Raw genomic sequence first — 15,429 nt, forward strand, 5'->3', positions numbered from 1 at the left:
ACACTACCTCTACATAGGGTTGTCACCAGCCCGGTTTTGACACGGACAGCACGGTTTACAGAAGGGCTGTCTGGGTCAAAACTCCGCCCCCCTGCTCAGAGTTAGCCACTGCAAAAGGTGGCAACCCCACCTCCTCCTTGGGGTTCCATCCAAGTTCAGGGATATCGTCTGGCACTCTTTCCACGGGAAGCTCTATGTTAATGGGAACGTGAAGCATAGGTGCACCGATAAACGTGACTGTCCACGGGAGGAATGCTCTGGGAAGGTGGAGACCATGGACCACTTCCTGCTTCATTGTCCCTATAACATTGAAGTATACAAAAAAAGTGCCTAATGCCTTGGGCATTCCCTGCCTCTCTGGTTTAGATTACCAGGAGTGGGCCTACGGGGCATTCGGGCGTCACCAGGGTTTTGATTTGAGCACACTTTTTCTAGTCAGTTCTGTAGTTCGCTTTTACACTTCCTATTAGGCACCCCCTGTTCAGAGGTGGTGGGTACCATACTGGGTGAGCTTTGCAAGATTCGCTCTTTTGAGAAGCAGAGGATGGATGCGGCATGGTGGGCATCTTTATGGCGCGGGTTTTGTTTTCAGCCTCCTTGAAAAGCCTTTATTTACCTGGCCCTTTCTGATTGGCCTCTCTGGTGTGGGGCTGGTCTCTCTTACTCCCTTCAGATTTTTTAATTTCTAAGAGATTTTTATGGTTGGGCTCATGCTGTTTTAGATGAATAACCTGCACCTCTGTCTTTCTGTCCTTAGGGTTGGGGTGGGCTTTGTACTGAGAGTAAATACTGTATGTCCATATGTATATATGTGCAGAGTTAAAATGCATGTAAATATATGATTTAAGTTCAAGTTTATTAATGCACATTTTGTTTATATTTATGTTTATATTTAAGAAAGAATATCTGTTGATTTGTAATTATTATTTTTGTATGTTTTTCTAAGTTGCTTGTTTTTCAGTAAAAAATGGCAGACCTACCTCTACTGTAGGGCATTATCTCTGACAGTGTCTGAAGTCGTACTGGAACTGTCTGCATTAAAATACAACTATATTCAGAGCTCTAAAAACAGTATGGTAATCTCAAGTTGTTACTTCTCTCTAAGTGGTATAACACACATAGACTTTGTCATTGCTGGAGTTTATTCTCACAGTTTGGTTCTGATGCTTTTTACATATTTTGAATTAGAATACCCACCATGTACATCGATATTGTGAGCTTTCAGTGACTTAAAGATAGATGTGTAGGATTTCTTTACTTCCTGATTTGATATGGGTCATTAGAAATGACAGAGTGCATTTGTTCATAGTGTATCACTACCTGTGATACATTTTCAGGGTGGCCAAATAAGAACTAGTTATGTGACTTATTTGTATTTATTGGAATGTGTAGCCAGGGCAGTTGATGAGGCTAAATGTGAGTTGTTTTTCAAATATTATTCTCTTTGTAAAAACCTAATATAAAAATATAATTTATACATTGCAACATCCCTAACATTTCTGAAATGCAAGACTTAACTTGTTGTTATTTCAAGTGTTGTCAATGTGAGGAGCACTGTGCAAGTGCAAAAAACAGACACCAATCACCAGTGCCGGAACAAGGGTGCAGGCAGAAGATGCACGTGCCTAGGGTGCAAAAGAGGGGACTACCGGGCATATACATATTTTGCCTACCCCTAAATTGGTTAGATGTGCTCATTAAATTGCACATTGCTTCCATAGTGCATAGCAGCCTCTTCCACATTACTGAACCTTGCTCCTCCCCATGCCTTGTAACCACATATTCTGGGCCTGGCACTGCCAACCACCATGTTTTACATACTTTGTATCTTGCCCCACACTTAGCACTCATTGATGCAGGTGTTTGTGCTCAACACAATGAAACCTGGAGCTTAGTATTGTCAGGAGCACCCACATAAATGTGCTCTGTATTGCTCTGTATTATGGACAGGAAAGTAGACCTTTATAATGGTTCATTCATCAACAACCTGCGGTTAATCATAAAAACACCAACTCCCATATTAGAGCTCTCTCAGGTTTTACAGTGATCCAAGGTCTACAATGTACTGTTAAATCTGGTTAAATTTCTTGGAAATCACCACACCTGGAGACCCCCATAATGCTCGATAAGAGAAGGAAATTTATTGATCCAGTGCACCAAGCTCAGAATACCAGCATAGGATTCAGCAGCTTCAAATTGTCTGCTGCTTACATCACAGCTTTTGTTCCCTGGCACAAACATCATCAACATATTTTTTTATTACATACATTAGCTAAACAGCTCATTGGACCTTAATTAAGATATGCAAGTATCATTTGTTATGATTGGTTAATACACATGTGGAATCAACAGTTGTGAGGCTAAACCCATAGTGCAGGAGCTAGTATCTCACATTTCCCTTTTCAGTCAGTCTTGCTTATTAGACAAGGTTATTTTAATTCGGTGTACTGGTCACTGGCCATGGCAGCAACTAATGGATTAAATTGTAACAGTTATCTTGTTACAGACTCTAGAAAAGCTCTGAGAAATTAAGAGTAAGTTCAGTAGGGGTGAGGTTGCTGCTGCACCGAATTGTATCAATAATTGGATCTAACTGGCTTACTGAGCTGCTATCAATAACATAGAAGGTAAAATGAAACCAATTTATTTTTAAAATGTAAATTTGAGAAAAACAGTAAAAATCAGTAAAAATTAGAAAGTAAGAGTATTGCCCCACTAAGTCACCCTTATTTAAAGTTCATATAAGGATTATATGGTGATGACCAATCTGATTGTAACATGATAACTAACCAACCAATGCATTTTCAGTCTGAAGAGATTAAAAGAGAATTCATTACTAATCTAGATAAGGCACCGAAATCTATCACAGCAGCTTCCAGGGATTCCATTACTCTTCCAAATCATGACTTTCCTTCTTCCTTTTGGGCACGAGTTGTCGCATTTTCCAAAATCACAAGTGCAGAAACTGGGGACTTTGGGACAGCAGTCTCCCTGTGGTGTATAGGGTTGGCTGAGCACTGAATCAATGGGACATTCAATTGGTTGCACTTCAGGACACGTCACATTGGAACACCTTTGCTTTACTGGAGAAATAAGAAATAAAAACAATAATGTAGAACATCACATTGAAATCTAATGAGAGGCAAAATGTGTGAAGTCATGCAAAAATGAAAGCAGATGTTGTGCTTAATGACAATATTCAATAAAAGTATTTGTGCCCAAACACACACGTATGTTTTTTAAACATTTTATTGAAGTTTTGCAATAAATATACATATAAATAGTGATAGATTGTTCACATGCAGGTTCAAGAACAAAAGTAACTATCAGTTTGTCCTTAATGAATAAGGACATAAATTATTTAACTAAAATCAAGTATATCATTTAAATAGGTAAACAAACCAATAGGCTAACGTAAAAACTATGCCCAGTGTATGAATAATGAAAAGGAAAAAAAAATGAACCATTTTTTCCAGGAGAACAATATTGTGGCTATATCAGAATAGAAATGAGATGTCCATCAATAATGAACATAAATTTAAGTATGAAGCATTTTAAGATCGGATCCTTATTTTTTGAGTCAATAACATTAAAATAGAGCGACCATGTCTTCTTAAATGATAGCTTGAACTTTAATGGCTTCCTGCCAACTAAGTTTATTAAGGTATGAAATAGTATCTATTACAGAAGGAATCTCCTTTTAACCAATGGTAAAATAAAGTGAGTTCACCAATTAACATTTGGGAACCCTGGAGCTACCACAACCCTATACAAGGCAGTTAACTCCAGGATTTTCACAGCAAGTTGCATCCTGCATCCACCACGCGTGCAATTGTGTTCATTTTGATTCGCCATGGGCACAACTCCCCATCCTGCTTAAATTTTGCTGGAATTATGGGTCAATGCTGCATTATGGGTAAAAAAAATAGTGGTTGCATATAAAATTGCACTTTGCATTCTGCACTTGTGGTCAAAAGTGACCCTTAGAGCCTTTATAATTTGCTTTGAATCACATATTTTCCAGATATAACGTTAGTAAAAAAGAAAAACATTTGACAAATGGATTTCCTGCTATAAAACTGCAGGAAACACTTGATGACAAATCTCTAAAGAAGCCATATGATAGTACCAGCACTAGGCGGAGAGCTGAACGATAGGGCCTTTAACCCAACCCGAAAAAGTGCACAGGCATACTAAAGAGGGATGATAACAATGCCATACAGGCAAACCAGATATTATATTTGGACCCAGGAATAAGAAAATAATAAGGAACAGTGTATGCTGACACACACCACTTACCCTCCAGTATTGCACTGATCCATTACATGCATAGCAGAATAGGTCTAAGCATATTATAGTTGCTTATTCATAGTCATAAATTGAGAGCCAGTCTACCACAGGTTGTACCATACTTTTCAGCATGGGGAACTAGGAAACCTTAGTTGTTCTCTTTGTTCTTGATGATGGTCACTCTAACTGTAAAGGCAACTGCAGTAATGCAAAATACTAATATTCATTTACAGAATTACCTAAAAGCACAATTTATTCTGGAAGTGCATTTCAAGGCTTTATAACCATCATAAAAGATACCTGTATTTCTCTGCAAAAGCTATTGAAAAATATTTGGAGTTCCCCCTCCTACAGCATATTTCACACTACAGTGATGGAAGACCAAACTTCTATTCCATGCTTCCAACTGAGTAATCATTAATAGTGATGTAGCGAACATCGCCGAAAATGTTCGCGAACCTGTTCGCGGACTTTCGCCAAAACTCGCGAATATTCGCGAACTTTGCGAACCCCATAGACTTCAATGGGAAGGCGAACTTTAAAACCTAGAAAAGCCATTTCTGCCCAGAAAACTGATTTTAAAGTTGTTTAAAGGGTGCCACCACCTGGACAGTGGCATGCCGGAGGGGGATCAAGGGTAAACATTTCTCTGAAAAATACTTTGTAAAAAAACCGCCAAAAAAAACGCAAAAAAATAACGCAAAAAAAAAAACCACAAGCTATTCCTATGTATACGCAATGGCGAAAAACCGAAGCGAAAAAACGCGGCGGAAAAAACCGAGGCAAAAAAACGCGGCGCAAAAAAAACGCGGCGAACCCAAATTGGCGAACATCGGCAAAAGTCAGCGAATTTGCGCCAACGCGAACACCCGATGTTCGCACTAATTAGTTCGCCGGCGAACAGTTCGCTACATCTATAATCATTAAGGGGGTTATAACACTAGAAATGCATTAGAAATGCTAAAACATGACCAGGAATGTTGTGTGCAGGTTAGGCAAGATTAAAACTACACCTTCCTAGCTAATAAAAAAACGAAGTTGTACTAAGCGCCAGAGCACCCATCCGGCCTCTTCTGATCAATAGCGCTCATGCACATCTATTGACGCTAGGGAATCCTTCCTGATTACTAGAGATGTAGCGAACCTCACAAAAAAAGTTTGCGAACCCATTTGCGAACTTCCGCCAAAAAGTGCGAACTTTTGCGAACTTTGCAATCCCCATAGACTTCAATGAGAAGGCGAACTTTAAAACCTAGAAAAGCCATTTCTGGCCAGAAAACTGATTGTTTAAAGTTGTTTAAAGGGTGCCACGACCTGGACAGTGGCATGCCGGAGGGGGATCAAGGGCAAAAAGCACATACAGGCAGAATGTAAAATGGCTGCTGGGCTTCTGTTTATATATGGAAGGGAGTGGTCCGGGGGGGGGTGGTCCAGGGAGAGCTGCCTGATTGGCTGCCATGTATCTGCTGGCTCTGGGGTGAGAGGTCAAAATTTGGCTCCAGCTAAGGCGAACCCAAAATTGCAAACATCGCTAAAAGTTTGCGAACTTGCATCTCTGCTGATTACATAGTATGTATGCAAACCAGTACATACCAAGGGCTTCATTACATTTCCAGATGTCTCTGAACTGAAACCTCCGATTGAAATCACAGATTCCTGACTCACAGACACATTTCCCATCAGTGATATCACAGCCGCTCCAAAAGCAATACTTTATTTCTTTTTCACTTTTCTCTTCTTCTTGCTCCCTTTCCCAGGCCACTGTAAACAGTAAACACATATTACTATTATAATTATTGTTATTATAAACCTTTATCTAAAAAGTGCTAGCATTAGCTATGTCCCTGTGCTATAAAAGAAATGTACCTTTTCCTGGTTAGTTGGTATCAGACAATAAACCAAAAACACAAACTTTTTGTCAATTGCTTTCTATTGTTTTATTTTTGACCATTTTTCCAATATTCTATTTCACCTTCTCATGTCTCCCTGGAGCAGCTCTGGGAAAGGATGGGGGGTACCAATTCTTTAAACCAGGGCTTCCCAACCTTTTCAGCAGCACGGCCCGGTAGGAGGCAAATTTTTTTTCCCACGGACCAAGGGGGGCGGGGCGCGCCGCGTAATACATGCGCCGCGCTGGGGAGGGGGGGTGCGCTGCGGCCCACTGCCCTGCTGTCCACGGCCCGGAACTGGTCCGCGGCCCGGCGGTTGGGGACCCCTGCTTTAAACTGTTCGAATATAATAGATAGTTTATACATAGCTGAGCACAACAACTTGGCACCCCCCCCCCCATTGATTTTACTTCTTCCTTTAAAAACTCACCTTACCTGTTTTCTTATTGATACATTACCTTTACTTAATTAAGAACTATTGCATAATAACACTTCAAAAATTTCAAAGAGCAGCATATTTAGCAAATATATGTATAGTATATATAGGATAAAGTGCAGCGGCATAATAATAAATACAGAAGGCCTAGAGCAACAAATAGAGGGCCTAGTGGAATTGCAATATACATATAAGAAACAGATCATCTTTCATATTATTTCAAGAATGTAGAAACCCTATACGATTTTATTGGGGGTCCGTAAGTTCTAACTATGTAAACACTTATTAAAATAAAGAGAAATGCTTTTTGTATAAGTACATTAAGAGGCAGATTTTTAAAAATCTGAGTTTAGAGCTTAATACATAAAAACTCACCTACGTTCTATTCATTCCTATGGGATTTTTAGAAGCGTATCTATCAAAGGGTAGAAGCAAGAGTTCATCATTTGCTAAATACGCTTCTAAAAATCCCATTAAAATGAATAGAATGTGAGGTTTTATGTATTAATCCATAAACTCACATCTTCCCCTTAGACTGTAAGCTCTATGAGCAGGGGACCTCCTTCCTCTTGCCTCTTTGATGCTTACAAACTCTGTAGAATCCTTAATGAAACTGTAAATTGTATTTATTTTATACATTGTGTTTATCTATAATTGTAATGACCCCCTGTTGGGTGTGTTCATTTATTGTGCTATATAAACAAAGATACATACATACATACATTCAGCATTGTTCTGGATTCCTTTTATAAAAAGTATATGCTTTACTTACAGAAGTCTCGCATTGGGTTGCACTGTTCTTCTGAATACTGGAAGAAATCCAGAATGCAGGTACGTTTAGTAACACAATCACAATTTCCTACCACCCTGTAACACCCAGTTTGCTTTGGGCAGATTTCATCATTATCTTCAAAATATTCTTTGTATGGGAACCCCTTTAGATCTGTATTCAAGAAATGGCAAGCACCAATTGTCATGTTAAACTTACAGCAACTCAAATGTATTTTATAAGATCTCACTGACAAACAAATCCATCTGTATGTTTGAAACTTTATTAGGCTGATATCCCAGGGAGCGGTTTAGTTGCCTGCGATAGATCTCTGCTACCTTGGGCAACTAACCTTTCAATAGGAGTCGCTGGCGGAAAGGCCTACGCATCACTTTGGCTTTCCGAAGTCACATGAATTTACCTGCAGGAGGAAACTTCGCCACTTGGAAACTTTGCCACTTTGGAAAGCCAAAGTGATGCATAGGCCTTTCTGCTGGCGACTCCTACTGTTTCCGGTGGAAAGGCATTTCGGAGTGGTTATTCGTGGTTAGTCTTACTTGCTCCATGGGGCATCAGCCTTAGAAGAAGGTTAGTGTGAACAGCTGTTAGATGACAGTAGCAAAGCAACACAGAGGTCACAAAACAAGTCTCTTATATTTGTTCGATATGTAATATTATGTTAAGTAGAGTATTGCAGGGGGAGAATGTTACAGTCACTTGTTATGCTTGCTGGGGCATTACATTTTCTGATACACCTGTGCCTATTTCTATATCCTGGCAAACAACAGCAGATCTGCCTTGTTTTATGATACGGAAAGGTAAATAATGATACTTTCATCTTTTATTATTTCTGTTATACAAATACAAAGGTAGTATAACAAATTACACATACAGTGACACATTAAAGGGCATGTCAACCCCAAAAATTATTTTTTGCATAATGAAAGAAAACATAATTCTAAGCAACTTTCCAATATGAAATAATTAAAATTTGTAGCGTTTTAAACGTTATTTGTAAATGTAATTGCTATTGAAAGCAGCATTTGCTGAACTGGTTGTTACATTTTAAACAATGTTGCAAAGGTCAGTCTCCTCCAGCAAGTCAGGTCTGTCAGTCTGCTGCCTTGTGTTACATTGTTTCAACAGTCTGAGCCACCAGGGCAGAGAATAGAAAAAGACAGGCAAACACTGCTTCTAATAGCAATTATATAAACAAATAACTCAAAAACCATTACAAACGTGTAATAAATGTATATTGCAAAGCTGCTTAGAATTTTGGCTTCTTTAATTAGGCAAGTCTAGGGGGCACATTTACTTACCCACGAACGGGCCGAATGCGTCCGATTGTGTTTTTTTCGTAATGATCGGTATTTGGCGATTTTTCGGAAAATTGTCGCGACTTTTTCATTGCCATTCCGAATGTTGCGCAAAATTTGGCGATTTTTTCATAGCGTTACTACTTGTGCGAAAAGTCGTGACTTTTTCGTAGCCTTCGCGCCGAGTACGAAAGATTCGGATTCATTCAAGCTTCAGTATGGTGACTTTTCTTGGGCCAGGTTGGAGCTGCAGGGTGCCATTGAGTCCTATGGGAGACTTTCCTTGGGCCAGGTTGGAGCTGCAGAGTGCCATTGAGCCCTATGGGAGACTTTCCTTGGGCCAGGTTGGAGCTGCAGAGTGCCATTGAGTCCTATGGGAGACTTTCCTTGGGCCAGGTTGGAGCTGCAGAGTGCCATTGAGCCCTATGGGAGACTTTCCTTGGGCCAGGTTGGAGCTGCAGAGTGCCATTGAGCCCTATGGGAGACTTTCCTTGGGCCGGGTTGGAGCTGCAGAGTGCCATTGAGCCCTATGGGAGACTTTCCTTGGGCCAGGTTGGAGCTGCAGAGTGCCATTGAGCCCTATGGGAGACTTTCCTTGGGCCGGGTTGGAGCTGCAGAGTGCCATTGAGCCCTATGGGAGACTTTCCTTGGGCCAGGTTGGAGCTGCAGAGTGCCATTGAGCCCTATGGGAGACTTTCCTTGGGCCGGGTTGGAGCTGCAGAGTGCCATTGAGCCCTATGGGAGACTTTCCTTGGGCCGGGTTGGAGCTGCAGAGTGCCATTGAGCCCTATGGGAGACTTTCCTTGGGCCGGGTTGGAGCTGCAGAGTGCCATTGAGCCCTATGGGAGACTTTCCTTGGGCCGGGTTGGAGCTGCAGAGTGCCATTGAGCCCTATGGGAGACTTTCCTTGGGCCAGGTTGGAGCTGCAGAGTGCCATTGAGCCCTATGGGAGACTTTCCTTGGGCCGGGTTGGAGCTGCAGAGTGCCATTGAGCCCTATGGGAGACTTTCCTTGGGCCAGGTTGGAGCTGCAGAGTGCCATTGAGCCCTATGGGAGACTTTTCTTGGGCCAGGTTGGAGCTGCAGGGTGCCATTGAGTCCTATGGGAGGCTTCCAAAATCATGCTAAGTCTGAAAGTTTCGCCCGCCGCTTACGAGCGCTCAATACGAAAAAGTCGCGACAAGATACGAGCGCATCGTAATGGCTATGAAAAACTCGCGTTTTTTCGCGCAAATCGTATTGGTACAGAAAAAGTCGCGACAATTTCCGAAAAGTCGTAAAGGCGCCGAAAAAATCGCAAAAAATAGGAAAAACTCGCAAAATGTTTGTTTTCCAATCGGAATTTTTCCAATTTGGATTTGGATTCGTGGGTTAGTAAATGTGCCCCTAAGTCTTAGGCAAGAGCTTGAATGAGATTTAGCGGAAACCAGGTAATGTTTAGAAATAAAGGTCTTTGAGTTTAACGGTGCATAATTGTCTCCTCCTAGTGGTCGGACTGATTATATAATGTACTGTCCTGGATAAGGGATCCCATTCCTGTATGATCTTTCTCCATTATAAACCCCCTGATATACATACGTTAGAGATAATAGATGTTGCACTATGCATCAAGTAAGAATCAATTATTTCTGTTACTTTTTTTCAGCTTATTCTCTCATTCCACTTTATTAATGTTTAGGTACATTGTAGTAAAAATTGCTTATTGCCATTGCTTATTTAGTATTACCTGAATTTCTTTTCAGCTCCATGCCCTTGTATTTGTCTATTACTATTCTTTTACTATTTTATGAATCGTAAAACCTGCAGTGCTCATATTAAAAGCCCATTGCCCTGATGCCATCAATTTTACATGTTTACTCTTAGGTCTATGTGGCACTGATGTTTACTGCGGCACAGATGAAAGAGCCTAAAAGAAAGGGGCAGTGACACTAGCAGCTAGACTTTTGATACAATTTGGTAACAAAAAAATAATCATTCAGAATACTATTAAATCTATACACAGTCTTGGGGAGACGTTATATAAAGTTAGTAATATAATGGTAAAACTGATAGCACTTGGTCATTAAAATGGAAATGATTATGAATGAGTTCTGTATGAGTTCTATATGCATGAGAATGGTACTTACCTTTACAAATCCCTATGTTTGGAATCTCAACAAGTCCTGTTCCATTTACTGCGGCACATTTTAGTCCATTATTACAGTAGCCGATTTCCCAGTTTTCACCTCCACAGGGTTGCATATTTCCCCTGGCACAATGTTCACAGCATCCACAGGGATCTATTGCCCTATTGCTGCCGCAGCCAAATAGAATTGGGGGGCATGTTGTTTCTTCACACGAGGTGCAGTTGTAGGCCTGATAGCCTGGTATGTTAAACAAAATTATTAGAAAAATAACCTTGAATCTCATTTTTTCCAAAATGAGGATCTGACAGAAGCCCACAACTCGCTGGTAATATGCTTTTATGCAGCTTGGGTGACCAAATACAAAGCATGCTGGGAAATCTAAAGTAAACATTAGAGTATGTTGAAACTTGAGCTCAAAAACAAACTCACACTGTTCCAAAACCAATGACAGTTAGCCCTTCTGAATACTTTTACTTCAAAATAGCAATAATTATAACTCATTAAGGATAATTTACAAGCTCAGGCACAAGTGTGGTCATGGTTAAAGAGGACCTGTCACCCAGACATAAAAAGCTGTATAATAAAAGTCCTTTTCAAATTAAACATGAAACCCAAAATATTTTTTTTATTACCACATCCATACCCATTATAAAAGCATTTTAAAATCCCAGCTGTCAATCATATAATGCCTGCCCCGCCTCTATGCCTTAGGCATAGAGGTGGGGCAGACAGTTACTTTCACTTTCAATTCAGAACTTCTTAGATGTTGCTGCACTGCTCACATTCCCCCTCCCTCCTCACCATCTAATTGTGTAACCAGTGGATGGACATGGGTATCAGGTCCCCCTATACTGGCACAGAAACAAGATTTTGGCGTAATGCAATGCCTGTTTTGATAACAGTGTCCACAAAATGGCCCCTGCCTGCTTGCTGCAATTGTGAATTCCAAGGCTGAAGAAAATAAGATTAAAATAATTTATATAGTGTAAGAAAGTTTATTTTGCTTGCCAAACACAATAGAAAACAATTTGAAATTATTTCTTAAGGTGACAGGTCCGCTTTAAATAGACTCAAGGTGCTAAATATGCTCCTTACACTTCTTTCTAGTTGTGCTGAGCCCCATTGTGTCAGCCCTGCCTCTTCTGCTAAATCGTGCCCAACCTAATAATGCCTGTGAATGCTGGAGTTACCACCACCATGAATGTGGCGCTAATGCCAGGGTTGTCACAGAGGGTAGCGTTAATAAGTGCATCCCCTGCTAATGCAGTTTTACTGCTGCACCTGGAAGTAATGCAATCCCTACTCTCAAAATATGTTAGCTGCAACTCAGACCCAATTTGTGTGTACACATTCATAATTTTGTTAATTTTTATGTATTGGGAGCAACCCCAACTCAGAGTACAGACACAATTACCCTAAAATTATGGGGGGAAGCCGAATTATATTATACAGTGATGGATTTGTAATCCGGGTGCCCCGAGGCCACCCCCTGTCCGTCGCCAACCCCCCCCCTGCGCGCGCGAACACGCGATTGGCGCGCACAACCCCCCCGCGCAAGTGCGAACTCGCGATCACGCATGCGCGAGGCTTTACACTCGCAACAGAGCAGTGGGGCAGAGGTCCCTATTGCTCCGTATGGACGAAAAAGTTTAACATTTTGGTGCGGCATGCCACCCCAAATTTGTGCTGCCCTAGGCCCGGCCCTTTGTGGCCTTTCCACAAATTCGTGCCTGATATTATATATGTCAATTTGAGTCTGAAAATGCACTTTGCACACTGTACTGTGATCTCTAATGACCCTTTCATGGTGATCACTAAGGTACAGATGTAGCAAAAATACAGAAATGGACAATTTATTTTAGTTTTTGGTAGAGTGACAATTTCTGACTATCATCAAAAATAAACAGGGGTATATACTAAGGGGCCCATTTACTAACCGTTTTTTTTTCCTGATTTGGACTTTAGTTCTAAAAGTCTCGACTTTCACCCATTCTAGTTAATAGTAGGCCACAAGGGGCCCAGTGCAATGTGCTAAGTGTGCAGGCAGCACCCAAAGGACAGGAGTTATTTTTCTGATTTGTGTACTGTAAGCTGATATGGGCACCTCTATATTACAAAAACTGCCGAAAGTGTCTGTTGTGGCTCCTGCAAACTTACACAAAGTCTATAATTTGCTATGTACACACAGGCATTAGTAACTGCACTGTAATGAATATTTTGTGTGTTCCACCACACAGGAATGCAGAAGGTAACTGATGCGAGTCTCCTTTATGGGGACTGTAGCCACAAGAATGCATGTAAATGAATAATGCACCATTTTATTAGGCTTCAGTGGCTGCATGCACTCCTTTGGGTACAGTCCCCATAGAGGAAAGTGGTCTTAACACAGACTGGGTGTTTGGTGCTCTCGCAAGGTGATTGGCTGTCAGACTCTCTTGTTGAAGATTTTGCAGGAATATTTTTGAAACAAACAGAACTATGCACCAAGAGGACCTTGCACAAAAGCCAATATTTGTTTTATTCATTAGTGTCCAGCTTTTTCTACAAAATAATACACTTTCCCAAACCAAATAGGAAATAGCCATGATGTTTATAAAAAACAATTACAGACATTTATACAAAACTTTAAAAAAAAAAGGTCCTGCATGAAACATATGAATGATCAAAGAAAATTATATATGAGGCCATAGTGTGTATGGGATATGAAGACATGTAATAAATCGGGGGAGGGGAGTATTTACAGCTACTTCACCCCCACCCACGTCAGTGATGTGAATCCTTAGTTTCTGCTACTTAACACTGTTATTTTAAAATTTTGCACCAGGACTAAAACTATATTCTCCCTTAAAGGACCCTTTTATTACAATGGGGGGGAAAGCATGGCTATTTCTGGATATATTTTAACAGGGAGTTTACCCAAAGGCCAGACTGGCCGGCTTGTCCCTGGATACATTTGTGCTGTCACTGTAGCGACCAACATGGCGCAGCTGTTGCAGGTTACAGTGTTACCAAATATGGTGACCAGCCAGTTCCATACAGGTACTTAACCTTAATTTATATAGTGCTGGAATGTTTGTGCAACATTAACTGAGATTGTTCATTATTCAAATTGCCGAGGCTTGATAAAGGGCTGGATTGAAGCCCGAAACGGTGCCTTTGGCACTTGAGTAAAGATTCACATTTTTCAAAACAACCGGAGTGCTGCTGTTTTCATCATTTTTGTATTTATTTGCCCGGGCAGTGGGTACAGCTTGCACCTGGGGCTGCAAGAAGCTATTTTCACTGTGTAAGCACATGTTAACTGATTATATATATATATATATATATATATATATATATATATAGTTCCTGCTCCATAAAGCAAGTGGGAATCAATTTAAAACTAGTAATTTCTGTTACTTTTATAATAAATATTATTTTCTATTAACTGGATTTCTGTTCAGTTCCAAGCCCATGTATTTGTCTACTATTGTTATTATTTTCTATGTTTTATAATATTTTCCATTTGTTACTATTTATGATGGTCTGTCATTTAAACATTTTATTAGTAGAATCTGCAGTGCCCATATAAAAAGCCCAATACCTTGATTCCATCAGTTCCACAGTTATTGCTCAACATTTCGATCAATGTGGCGCTGGTGTTTACTGTAGCAGTGTGGGAGAAGGGGTCAGTGACACTAGCAACTAGATAACAGTTTGGATGACAAATCAAGAGCAAAAATGGTACTTATGTTTACAAATCCCTGTGTTGGAATCTCAACAAGTCCTGTTCCATTTGTGATACTAATATCTACAGTTAGTATTAATGTTTGTATATATAGTTTATGTATGTGAGTGTATAGATAGGTAAGGATAGGTTTGTGTGTGCTGGGTTTACTTGGAAGGGTTGAACTTGATGGTCTCTGGTCTTGTTTGAACTCTATGTAACTATTTACTGCGGCACATTTTAGTCCATTATTACAGTAGCTGATTTCCCAGTTTTCACCTCCACAGGGTTGCAAATTATCCCTGGCACAATGTACACAGCATCCACAGGGATCTATTGCCCTATTGATGTGGCAGCCAAATAGAATTGGGGGGCATGTTGTTTCTTCACACAAGGTGCAGTTATAGGCCTGATAGCCTGGTATGTTATACAAAATTATTAGAAAAATAACCTTGAATCTCATGTTTTCCAAAACGAGGGTCTAACAGAAGTCCACAACTCACTGATAACGTGCTTTTATGCAGCTTGGCTGACCAAATACAAAGCATACTACACAGAGCTGCCAACCCCCCCCCCCAATTTCTTCAGGAGTTACTTACACCATGACTTTGGTGGCTCTCCCCCATTCTCCCTTCCCCCAGCAGCATTCTCCGAAGTTTCCTGTGGTGAATTTTGGGGGAGCATGTGCAATATTTCGGCTTCAGCTGTGATTTTGCACATGTGCGTGACATCACTTTCAATAGTATATATGACCTCACATTCGGGTATCAGGGAAATATTTCAGACAGCCGCATTCCCCCAAAGTACTGTCCTTACAGGCTGACAGCTCTGGCTACACCCCTTATGATTTTTAAGGATGGGAGAGGAAAGTGGCACTTAGCTAAGTTTTAAATGTTAG

General features: G+C 40.6%; 1 protein-coding gene across 1 annotated transcript; it reads right to left on the reverse strand.

Moving 5' to 3' along the window:
* Window positions 1-2,116: 2,116 nt before the first annotated feature.
* Window positions 2,117-11,185, reverse strand: LOC101731600 (cysteine-rich motor neuron 1 protein). The gene is made up of 4 exons (XM_004916186.2): window positions 10,826-11,185; window positions 7,388-7,558; window positions 5,884-6,051; window positions 2,117-3,083 (listed from the first exon to the last, which is right to left on the reverse strand). The coding sequence occupies exons 1-4, from the start codon at window positions 11,106-11,108 to the stop codon at window positions 2,842-2,844; spliced, it is 864 nt and encodes a 287-aa protein (XP_004916243.2). The 5' UTR covers window positions 11,109-11,185; the 3' UTR covers window positions 2,117-2,841.
* Between the last annotated feature and the right edge of the window lie 4,244 nt (window positions 11,186-15,429).

The sequence above is a fragment of the Xenopus tropicalis genome, chromosome 7 (genome assembly GCF_000004195.4).
Source record: "Xenopus tropicalis strain Nigerian chromosome 7, UCB_Xtro_10.0, whole genome shotgun sequence".
Classification (NCBI taxonomy): domain Eukaryota; kingdom Metazoa; phylum Chordata; class Amphibia; order Anura; family Pipidae; genus Xenopus; species Xenopus tropicalis.